General features: G+C 40.7%; 1 protein-coding gene across 2 annotated transcripts in view; it reads left to right on the top strand.

Moving 5' to 3' along the window:
- Positions 1-12,322, top strand: part of dnajc13 (DnaJ heat shock protein family (Hsp40) member C13) — a 113,004-nt gene that overhangs the window by 54,600 nt on the left and 46,082 nt on the right. For both annotated transcript variants that reach the window (XM_084048647.1, XM_084048648.1), the window contains exons 18-22: positions 1,581-1,702; positions 2,666-2,741; positions 5,341-5,436; positions 7,351-7,491; positions 10,478-10,495. In XM_084048647.1, coding sequence (XP_083904773.1) covers positions 1,581-1,702; positions 2,666-2,741; positions 5,341-5,436; positions 7,351-7,491; positions 10,478-10,495 — 453 coding nt within the window. The remainder of the gene's footprint in view (positions 1-1,580; positions 1,703-2,665; positions 2,742-5,340; positions 5,437-7,350; positions 7,492-10,477; positions 10,496-12,322) is intronic.

Genomic DNA, 12,322 nt, shown 5'->3' on the forward strand with positions numbered 1-12,322 from the left:
ATGGAGTTAGTTTGAGAACGTATCGCCTTGACGAAGCACGTTAGTCAAGTGGAGCTGTGTTCCGTGAGCAGAAAACTGTCAAGTGGCCTCCAGAAAAGAAATCTGGTTTCCTTTCAAAACGATGTGCATTTCAGAATAAGAGTTTTTTTTAAAATCTATCCTTGTAATGTTACAATTCAACACACGTTTTATTTTGAAATCATACTACTGGAAGTAGAAGAACCCAGGAAGCCTAGTTGAAAGTTGAAACTACTTAACTTCACGCGAAAGCAGCAGTTTGTATGGAACGGGGGGAGAAAAAAAAAATAACTCAGCTGAGACAAACAGTGGGGGTAAATCACGGATCTGTGAGAGTGATGGTGTCCCGTCGTACTCACAATGAATGAATGGTCGTGACGCCCTGTATGTTAATCTGACATTAGTAGATTATGTTTTATTCTTGAACCTGGCCATGGGTCTGTGGCAGGTTATTTAATATGGGATTTTCACAGCTGCCTTTGACTTTTCATAACGGAACGGCGATATGGATGCATAATGCTTAAATTTAGCCCTGAAACATGAATGTGAACCATGGCTACATATGCGGCAATGGATTACAAGAACGCCCGTCCCAAAACACACTCGCCCCGGGTCTAATCCGGCGGCCTCTGTCCGCGAAATGAATGGGGGCGAGTGTGTTTTGGGGCGAGTGTTCTGTTAACCACCGGAACGCTCGCCCAGAATTGCTTTTTTTTACTCTCTCTCACTGAGCCATGAGCGTGAGCAACACAGTGCAAGTTAAAGCCAGTAAATCAGCGGTGTCAGCGCCATCTTCATAATATATAAATACACATTCAGACAGAACAGAATTGAAAAATATATTATAAAAACTAAAAATAAAAATAAAATCATTTTTAAAAAATCATTAAAAAAATATATATTTTGGATTTTTTTTTCATGGAGCCCGAGGCTCGGCTCGGCCCGACCAATTAGCATACTTTTGAGGCCCGGCTCGGCCCGAAAACGTCGGGTCGGGTCGGGCCGGGTCGGGTTCGGGTAGAATTTGAGAACTCTAGACTAAACACAAAAACAACATATCAATGTTACTAACAACACAAGCCACAACGCGCACAATCACTTCGCGCAGCCTGTAGGCTACTTCTCACTGCTCAGCACACATCTGCCCCCTCGAAGCATAATTAATTGCGGCCAACACAAACTCACAACATTACGGTCGGCCATGTTGTTCCTTAGCGTCATCGCTGACCACCGCCCAGCGAGACCCAAACACCCCAAAATAAGCGCGCCCTCACAGCCCTAGCGCCCCGCGCAGCGGCTGGGGTCTCGGGGTGCAAAGCCCCTCGAGACTCTAGTTTTATACATTTGAAAACGTATGAAACGGGACATTCTGCGTAAACAGTACTTTCTACTTTTTGGTGTGTGTGTGTGTGTGTGTGTGTGTGTGTGTGTGTGTGTGTGTGTGTGTGTGTGTGTGTGTGTGTGTGTGTGTGTGTGTGTGTGTGTGTGTGTGTGTGTGTGTGTGTGTGTGTGTGTGTGTGTGTGTGTGTGTGTGTGTGTGTGTGTGTGTGTGTGTTCTTCAGGAAGGAGATAAGGAGATAGCCACTAAGATGCAGGAACTGGCTTTAAGTGAAGGAGCTCTTCCAAGACATCTACACACTTCCATGTTCACCATCAGTGCAGACCAGAGGATGCTCACCAACAGGTCTCTATCTCTACACACACACACACACACACACACACACACACACACACACACACACACACACACACACACACACACACACACACACACACACACACACACACACACACACACACTCTCTCACGCACACTCTCACAGGCAGCCAATCACCACTGTATCCACTCAGTTGAGCGACCCTCACCCATAGGGACGCACATTTTTTGGGGGTCCGCGGGGGGCCGTGGACCCGAAGGAGGGGGGAGGGAGTCACTCATTTCCCCTCCCCAAAATGTAATTCCTGGAAACGCCACCACTGTACTGTAACTCCAGCCGATGACGCGTGATTATGAATCCCACCAATGTTATAGGTAGACCCGCCTTACCCGTCTGATTGGCTCCCTGGCAGGCATAGTCTTACTGAGGTTAACCCATTAAGACCTGGAACTGTGTCATTTTTAGATTTGAGCTAAAAAGCATTATTTTACACTTTGGGCTATTAAAAAATAGCAGATCTACAAGCTCGTAGCGCGGCACCGAGTGCCGCGCTACGAGCTTGTAGATCTGCTATTTTATCGTGAAAATGTGTGCAAATCTATGAATATATATATTTTTAAAGCGAACATTTTTAACTCAAATCTTTGCTTCTGGGGGGTCCCTGGAACAAAATATTTTGAAGGGGGTCCGCGGCCAAATACATATACATTTTGGGGGTCCTTGACATGAAAAAGATTGAGCAGCACTGATATAGAAACATAGGTTTTTCAGAAAACTGTTGAGATTTAGGAGACATGTAGAATCGGCTTCAGGTCTCAATGGGTTACGGTTAGGTCTAGGCATAGTTGCAAAAACGAGAGCTGTCAATCACAGCGACTACTGGCCAATCACAGCGGGTTTTGCCTAGAACTGAAGTGGGACCCATTATAACACGCAGATGACTGCAAAGTGTCTCAAACTGACCATGTGTGTTGTCTCTCCCTCTAACAGACAACTGAGTCGTCACCTGGTGGGCCTGTGGACGGCAGAGAACCCCACCGCCATGAACCTGCTGAAGAGAATCCTGGTGAGATTCACAACCAGACCCCGTTTTTACACTCATACTGTTACTGTAGCACAAGCTGTTAGTGTAATGATGTTCCTTAGGGGCATTTTTTACTAAAGTAAAGGTATCAATACTGCAATGTATAAATACTCTGTTACAAGTGAAAGTCCGGAATTCAACATTTCGTTTGAGTGAAAGTACTAAGGTATTGGTATCAAAATGTACTTAAAGTACCAAAAGTAGAAAGTACTCATTATGCAGAATGTCCCATTTCACAAGGTAACAAATTAATGTACAAAATGTATTAAAATCTTTTGAAAATAGCACATCTACAAGCTCACAATGCGTCGCATCGTGAGCTTGTAGATCTGCTATTTTCAAATGGGCGAAATGTGTATAGGGCTGAAGTGGTTAATGTATGTTTTGTAATAATAATCAAAATCTACAAAGTAACTAGTAACTAAAGTTTTCAAATAATTGTAGTGGAGTAAAAGTACAATATTTGCCTCTTGAGATGTAGTGGAGTAGAAGTAAAAGTATGGAAAATTGTAAATACTCCAGTAAAGTAAAAATACCTCTCAATTGTACTTAAGTACAGTACTTGAGTTAATGTACATAGTTACTTTACACCACTGCTTAGGGGCAGAACTGAGAGCGTGTTAAAGCCCTCTCCTCACCCATTACTCTTCCTTGTTGTTTCTCTGTAGCCTGTTACTGTACAATGTCTTTTATTATACTGTCTAGCTGTGTGTGTGTGTGTGTGTGTGTGTGTGTGTGTGTGTGTGTGTGTGTGTGTGTGTGTGTGTGTGTGTGTGTGTGTGTGTGTGTGTGTGTGTGTGTGTGTGTGTGTACAGTGTTAGAACAGCGTTAGAACGGTCTAATTAAAACAGTGATGTTTAGGGTAGTACGTTTCACCGGTTAAAACACATGATGCCCAGAATGATTGCTTTATTAAGTTCAGTGGTTCTCAGGGTGGTGGTCCAGGGACCCTCTTGGTTGGTTGAGGAGGGTTCCAAAATGGATCCTTACTGGAGTTCTCAACGGCCCTGAAAATTAAGGCCCGGCCCTAACTGGGCCCTAAACTGGGCTGGGCTCGGCTGGCCGGAGGCTCGGCCCTGTCTGAGCAATTACCATACTTTTAGGCCCGAAAACTCAAAAAGGTGTCATTATGAGCTTAATGTCCTCAAAGTCACGCATCCAACAAGCTTTGAACTGAACAGATTGGACCTTCTGTTCCAGAGATGATGGACAAAACATCTTGAAAACGGTCACTTTCGCTGATTTTCGATCTGCGATTTTCGATTGAGTTTTGGCCGTTGTCGCCTGTTTTTCTTTAATAACACGGGCTAGGAAGGTCTGACGTAGGCCTGTCAAAAAAAAATCGATTCATGAATAAATCGCGATTCTTAATGCCACGATTTTAAAAATCGATTCAAAATATTAAAATCGATTTTTTGAAAAAAAAAAAAAAAAAATGTTTTTTTTTTTTTTTCATTTTTTTTTTCTATAAATCAGTACCTTTTTCACTGGCAATTTGTCTGAAATCAATGTCAGAAAGACTGACTGACATGATCTGGCTGCATTGAAGTGTATGATTCAACTTTTCATGGTTTATATTATAACAAAATGTTCTAGTATAATTAAAGCAAAGTGATTTGGGGTAGAAAATTGCAATAAATCGCAGAATCGAATATCAATTAATCGCAGAATCGCAATTTTAATCGAATCGGCACCCTAGAAAATCGCAATAAATCGCAGAATCGAATTGAATATCAATTAATCGCAGAATCGCAATTTTAATCGAATCGGCACCCTAGGAATCGATTTTGAATTGAATCGTGAGGTAAGTGAATCGTGACATCCCTAGTCTGACGGTGACAAACTAGATACCCGAGTAAAGTCCACTTTGAGCAGCATTCAACACATACACTGACATTTCCGCCAGCCTTACCGTTAGGCCGCTAGGGGCCGTTGACATTTATCTTTTGGTGGGAAATAGATTTTTATTTTTTCTTCTTCACGGAACCTGAGGCTCTGTATCAAACATCCCTGAGAACCACTGGATCAGAGGTTTAGGTCATTGGTTCTCAAAGTGGGGTCCGGGGACCCCCAGGGGTCCTTGAGGGAGTTCCAGGGGGTCCCCAGCTAAATGATAGATTAGGCACCAAGTGGACCCTTATGGGTCTGTAACTCTGAGAGTGTACAAATGGAACCAAATGGACCCTAACGGGTCCATTTGGTTCCATTTGTACACTCTCAGAGTTAAATTGACATACATTTTACAATATAAATTGCGGTCCAAGAGATAGAAATGCCATTAAATGGGGGTCTCTAGCCCTAATGCATGTCAAACTGGGGGTCCTTGAAATTAAAATGGTTGAGAATCACTGCTAGAGCCGTAAAAAAGACTTCTCTTATGGGGGTCCCTGGCATGTCTGTTGAAATGGGGGTCCGCGGGCTAATAAGTGTCAATTTGGGGGTCCTTGACATGAAAAAGTTTGAGAACCACTGGTTTAGGTTATAGTGCAGGGCAGAGATAAAGACATGTAAAGGGTTAACTGTGGACAGTGTAAGGTTGGTTCTAAAGCATATAGGGTTAACTGTCTCACTGCTCTTCCAGCCGACGGGCCTGCTGGCCTACCTGGACAGTCCTGACCCGGTTCCAGAGAGAGACGTGGACAGGATGCACATCCGGGACAACTTGAAGATCGCCACGGTAACCACAGACAAACAAAGCACATCAATGACCTTGTCATAATGTATACGTTTTACATATTATTATCAGTGGTGGAAAGTAACTACGTACATTTACTTAAGTACTATACTTAAGTAACATTTTGAGGTATTTGTACTTTACTTGAGTAATTCCAATTTCCAGTACTTTTACTTCTACTCCACTACATTTACTTGAAAACTTTAGTTACTTTTCAGATGTAAAGTATTACATTATAAAACACACATTAACCACTTTAAACCTATTTTAAACCTAGGCTATTTGAAAATAGCAGATCTACAAGCTCACAACGCGTCGCATCGCGACGCGTTGTGAGCTTGTAGATCGGCTATTTTCAAATATTTAGTACTTTTACTTTTGGTACTTTAAGTACATTTTGATGCCAATACTTTTGTACTTTTACTCAAGTACGTTTTTAATTCTGGACTTTTACTTGTAACTGAGTATTTTTATATTGCAGTATTGGTACTTTTACTTAAGTAAAGAATTTAAGTACTTTTTCCACCACTGATTATTATACATCACGTTTCAGGGCGGTCCCCAGCTAAAATGGTTCATACAACACCACAATCATTTTAACCACTCTAACCATTATTTTATACTTTGGCTATTCAAAAATAGCAGATATACAAGCTTATGCCACGCTATGAGCGTGTAGATCTATTTTTGAAAAATCTGGATTTACAGTAAAATCTTATTTACAGTATACCAGTATTTTTTAAAGCAAATATATTCTTTTACTCAAATCTGTACTTCTGGGGGTCCCTGGAACTAAATATTTTGAGATGGGGGTCCGCGGCCAAATACATGGGGGTCTCGGACATGAAAAAGTACCAATCATATAGCAGCATACGTTTTTCTGTAAATTGTTAGGATTTTTAGAATCGGTCTCAGGTCTTAACCCATTAAGACCTGGAACTGTGTCATTTTTAGATTTGAGCTAAAAAGCGTTATTTTACACTTTGGGCTATTCAAAAATAGCAGATATACAAGCTCATAGCGCGGCACCGAGTGCCGCGCTACGAGCTTGTAGATCTGCTATTTTTGAAAATTCGTGAAAATGTGTGCAAATCTTTGAAATATATATATTTTTAAAGCAAACATTTTTAACTCAAATCTTTGCTTCTGGGGGGTCCCTGGAACAACATATTTTGATGGGGGTCCGCGGCCATATACATATCATTTTGGGGGTCCTTCACATGAAAAAGATTGAGCACCACTGATATAGAAAAGATTTAGGAGACATGTAGAATCGGCTGCAGGTCTCAATGGGTTAAAACAGGGTACAGCCAGTGCCAGTGTTTTTTTTTACCTTTTCAACTAGTCACAGAATATTTTCCATGATCACCGTCCTCACGGTGATCCCCTCATTACACACACAGGAGTCTCGTAGAATCGAAAAAAGAAAAAAAATATCCGATCGCGGTAATCTGTTCCATAATTGCAGCCAGTTGTAAATAGCATGTTTCACCAAAAAATACATAGTAAAAAAAAAACTACACAGGAGCCGAGATACAGGATTTTAAAGTAATAAGTTAACCCATTAAGACCTGAGGCCGACTTCTAAATGTCTTCTAAATCCCAACCCAAATTTGAAAAAACCTATGTTGCTATGTCAGTGGTGCTCACACTTCATGTCATGTCAAGGACCCCCAAAATTATATATATTTGGCCGCGGATCCCCATCTCAAAATATGTTGTTCTGGGGACCCCCCAGAAGCAAATATTTGAGTAACAAATGGTCGCTTTAAAAATATATATATTCAAAGATTTGCACAAATGTTCTTGATTTCTCAAAGATAGCAGATCTACAAGCTCGTAGCGCGTTTTTTTCTCTCTACTCGGAGTTTTGTATTTTCTAACGTCTTGTCTTGTTTTCCTCTCTGTGTGCAACAGGACCAGCTGGGCCGCAACAAGGTGCCCGAGTGGCAGCGGATGGCGGGCAAAGCAGCCAAAGAGGTGGAGAAGTTTGCCAAGGAGAAGGCAGACGTGGTGCTCATGCACTGGAGAGATAAGATGGGCATTGCCCAGAAAGAGGTGAGGATACGTTGTGACTCTACCGGCGGGTCGCTTACAGCTCAGGAACTAATTAACTTCTTATCCACCAGCAAGCTGTCACTGCTGCTGCTGCTCTGACTGTATACCATGTGTCTCTTGCTCCTCCTGCTGGCGCTAGGCGGTACTGCAGCATCCTAGAAGCACACTTGATATAACCAGTGGTGGAAAAAGTACTCGAATGTTGTGCTTAAGTAAAAGTATCAATACTGCAATGTAGAAGTACTCCGTTACAAGTAAAAGTCTGGAATTCAAAATACACTTGAGTAAAAGTACAAAAGTATTGGTATCAAAAAGTTAAAAGTAAAAGTAGTCGTTATGCAGAATGTCCCATTTCACAAGTTTTCAAATGTATACAAATCTTTTGAAAATAGCAAATCTACAAGCTTGTGAGCTTGTAGATCTGCTATTCGGCTATTTTCAAATGGCCGAAATGTATATAGGGCTGAAGTGGTTAATGTATGTTTTGTAATAATAATCGAAATCTACAAAGTAACTATTAACTAAAGTTTTCAAATAATTGTAGTGGAGTAAAATTATAATATTTGCCTCTGAGATGTAGTGGAGTAGAAGTAAAAGTATTGACAATTGGAAATTCTCCGGTAAATTACAAATACCTCAAAATTGTACTTTCCACCACTGATAAAACGTGTCTCTTGCTCCTCCTCCTCCTGCTGGTGCTGGGCGGTACTGCAGCATCCTGAAGCACACTTTGATAATATAAACTCCGATCACTTGAACCTTTGCAGTTCCTCAGCATGGCTAGCAGTGACCGACCGCACTCAACAGCTTCCATGCTTAAAGACCCCCCCCACCCCCCACAATCCCCCACCCCTCTGCTGTTGACTATTGCAAGATTCATGTATTTTATGCTACGCATTGTTTTTGAGCTCTGACATTATATTTCAGATAAAGTTGTTATTTTTGAGGACCAGGTCACTCAACAGAAGGCTTCATGCTTTCTGGCTTTTCCTTCAACACTGAAATCAAATCCACTCTCCAAATGAAGCAGATCATCTCTGTCGGGTGGAAGCCTCATTATCAGGGGTGCACATAACTGGTGCGCAGGTGCGCATGCGCACCCAAAATAAAAAATGCGCACCACATCAGGCGACGCGAGGCGCTTTTGCGCACCAACAGCTGGGACAGGAATTTCCAAGCTTTTATTTTTTAGCAAAACTAAAAAATAAAAGCCTGGAGATCGAGGCTAGGAATTTACTTCCTGAAGCCACACTCACACAATCACTCTAAAGCACCCGTCGGCCCCATGTACAGCCATTAGGCACAGGGGTAGAGATGTGACTCGCGTCGCCTCGCATCGCCTCGCATTGCCTCGCTGCGTGCACGCAGCCAGCAGCGGCTGTTAGAGGCACTCGTCACCGATGATGAACGCACCGTAATGGTGCAAAATATGCCGTGAACGTCCCAATCTGGCGGATAAAATCAGCGCAGCAGCACAGGGCACCAACCTTGGGGGCTTTATCTAACAGCGTGAGAAAAAAAAACGGCGAAAATCGGCGGAATTTAGAAGCAGAGCGTCCTTTTTTTCTCGCCCCCCCCCCCCGTTGACAAAACCGTCCGGTGGGCACCGTGCTGAGCTTGTAGATCTGCTATTTTTGAAAAATCGTGAAAATAAGTGCAAATCTTTTAATATGTATTTTTTTTTTTAAGCAAACATTTGTAACTCAAATCTTTGCTTCTGGTCGTCCCCAGGGACATATATTCAAATATTTGCACAAATGTTCACGATTTAAAATAAATAAATAGCAGATCTACAAGCTCATAGCGTGGCACTCGGTGCCACGCCATGAGCTTGTAGATCTGCTATTTTTGAATAGCCAAATAAATCTAAAATTACAGAGATGTGTAATGGGCTAATTTGCGGGGGTAAAAAAACACAAAACATTAAAAGAGAGATGAGAGGTTTCTGCCCGACAGCAACGAGATCTAATTTCATGTCCTCAACAAGCTTCTCTTTTCTTCCTCTCCACTTCTGACCACTTCTGTGATTTGACTTTGCTCCAAAATGGCTGTTCTTCCTCCATCAATAAATGATGATCATTTTGAAAATATGTAACTTACAGTGGTGGAAAAAGTAATCAATTCCTTTACTTGAGTAAAAGTACCAATACTGCAATGTAGAAGTACTCCATTACAAGTAAAAGTCTGTAATTAAAAATGTACTTGAGTAAAAGTACAAAAGTATTGGCATCAAAATGTACTTAAAGTACCAAAAGTAAAAGTACTAAATATTTGAAAATAGCAGATCTACAAGCTCACAACGCGTCGCATAGCGACGCGTTGTGAGCTTGTAGATCTGCTATTTTCAAATAGCCTAGGTATACAATAAGGCTAAAATGGTTAATGTATGTTTTATAATGTAATAATTTATATCTGAAAAGTAACTAGTAACTAAAGTTTTCAAGTAATTGTAGTGGAGTAAAAGTACAATATTTGCCTCTGAGATGTAGTGGAGTATAGAAGTAAAAGTACTGGAAATTGGAAATACTCAAGTAAAGTACAAATACCTCAAAATTGTACTCAAGTAGAGTACTTAAGTAAATGTACTTAGTTACTTTCCACCACTGGTAACTTACATTAATTATACTAATCAAAGGCAAACATGTTGATATTTGCTGCCCTTTAAACCATAGAGATACTTACTGAATTATTAGTCTGTGCTGGGAGGTGGGAAAGTCTTACCAAAATAATTATAATGATAATGATGTGTTTTGATGCCAAGAAATATGACATTGTTATTTGTCAATTTTTTTAGTTTGCGTTTATTAGTATAATTGTGTGTTTTTTTTGTATATATATATTTTTTTTGCATCAGTTTTTTGAGTGACTCTTTTTATTGCGATCCGTCGCTCTTTGATCCAAGGAACAATAATCTCTCTGTGTTGTCTTTGTCCCGCCCTCCTCTTCTTGTCTTTTGTGTGGTTTTCTCTGCTGTCAATCAATGCAGCAGGACAGAAATAACCTGGTAAGTAGTCTACGGACCAATGGGATCCATCTGGTCTGTTACTGACCCCGCCCCCCCCTTCACACTCTAACACACACACACGCACGCACACACACACACACACACACACACACACACACACACACACACACACACACACACACACACACACACACACACACACACACAGGGTGCGTTCTCTAATCAGCTTCAGATGTGAAGATAACATACAGTAGTACATGACTCGGTAATTATGAAGCAGAAAAAGCATTTCATTGTACGCATGGCTTTTTCATTATGTTATTGTATTAATTCACCCCTATAATTCATTTCCTATGTATTAGTCACCCCATAGAGACTTGAATTCATGGATATGTTTTAGTTTTTGTCTCATTCCTAAGACAATAATTTGATGAGCGGCAGCGGTTCCGGTAGGAGACACAAAGACAAACCTTTGTGTCTCCTACCGGAACCGCTCCCTACCGGTCCGCTGGTCATCAAATTATTGGCTTAGGAATAGGGGCGTGCCGATATATCGTCCCGCGATATATCGCGATACGTTTTCGTGACGATATGTATCGTTTTGGGGGGAAAAATATTGTTTTGAATTATTTTTATTTTTTTGCAATAATAATAATGCAAAAACAGAAGTATTTGTTTGCATTTGCTCCCCCCCCACATATATTTTCATAAGCTTTTTTTCCCCCCCATATATTTTCATAATAAAAAATCGTATATATCGTATTGTACCGATGTCGTGAGTTTCATGAAATGAGAGTATCGGCACACCCCTACCTAGGAATGAGACAAAAACAAAAACAAATCCGTGAATTCAAGTCTCTATGAGGTGACTAATACATAGGAAACAAGTAATTTTTAGGGTGAACTACTAACTATAATAGGTTAATGACACTTGGTGATTAAAGTACACATCTAGCATCAAATCAGTGGTGAGGATTAAAGAATGCACCCATACTGTATGTATGAACCCCCCTCTTGGCATTTATGTTTTGTGAGGCTCTTTTACTTTTTATATATGTTTTTATGTTGGTGTAATAACCACATGATGTTATGTTTCTGGTGTTGTTGTGTCTGTCCCTGGATTCTAACATTGTGCTTATGGATGCCATTGATTTAACCCATTGATACCTGGAACGCATCTGTGTCACTTTAGATGTCTTTGGCTATTCAAAAATAGCAGATATACAAGCTCATAGCGCGGCACTGAGTGCCGCGCTATGAGCTTGTAGATCTGCTATTTTTGAAAAATCATGAAAAATATTTTTTTATATTTTTTTCCGAAAAATTGTTAGGATTTTGATTTTTTTTTGACGCTGCCTCAGGTCTTAACAAAAATGCTTTGTTTACAGTAATACAAATCACATCATGCTATCTGGTGTACCCTATGATGTCTGGTGCTCATGTTCTGTGTTAAGTGTTGGTCATATCATTAACATGTTGTGTTAATCACAATGAATCATTTATAATAAGGCCCTGTGTCTATTATTATGCAGAATGGACATTTATGAGCCAAATTCAATCCCGGAACGCATGTGTCTCATTTTAAGATTTCTTTGGCTTTTCAACTATAGCAGATCTACAAGCTCATAGTGCAGCACTCCGTGCCAGGCTATGAGCTTGTAGATCTGTTATTTTTTAGATTTATTTTTTGTGAAAATATATGCAAATCTTTGAATGTACATGTTTAACTCAAATCTACGGAGCCCTGGTGTGGCCGTTGATCGAAAAACAAATTTAATTCAATTATTATTATTTTTTCCCGGCCACTCCAGGGCTCTGTACACATTTTTGCTTCTGGGGGTCCCTGGAACAAAATATTTTGACAAC

Source organism: Gymnoscopelus microlampas (genome assembly GCF_963454915.1).
Source record: "Gymnoscopelus microlampas genome assembly, chromosome: 22".
Taxonomy (NCBI): Eukaryota; Metazoa; Chordata; class Actinopteri; order Myctophiformes; family Myctophidae; genus Gymnoscopelus; species Gymnoscopelus microlampas.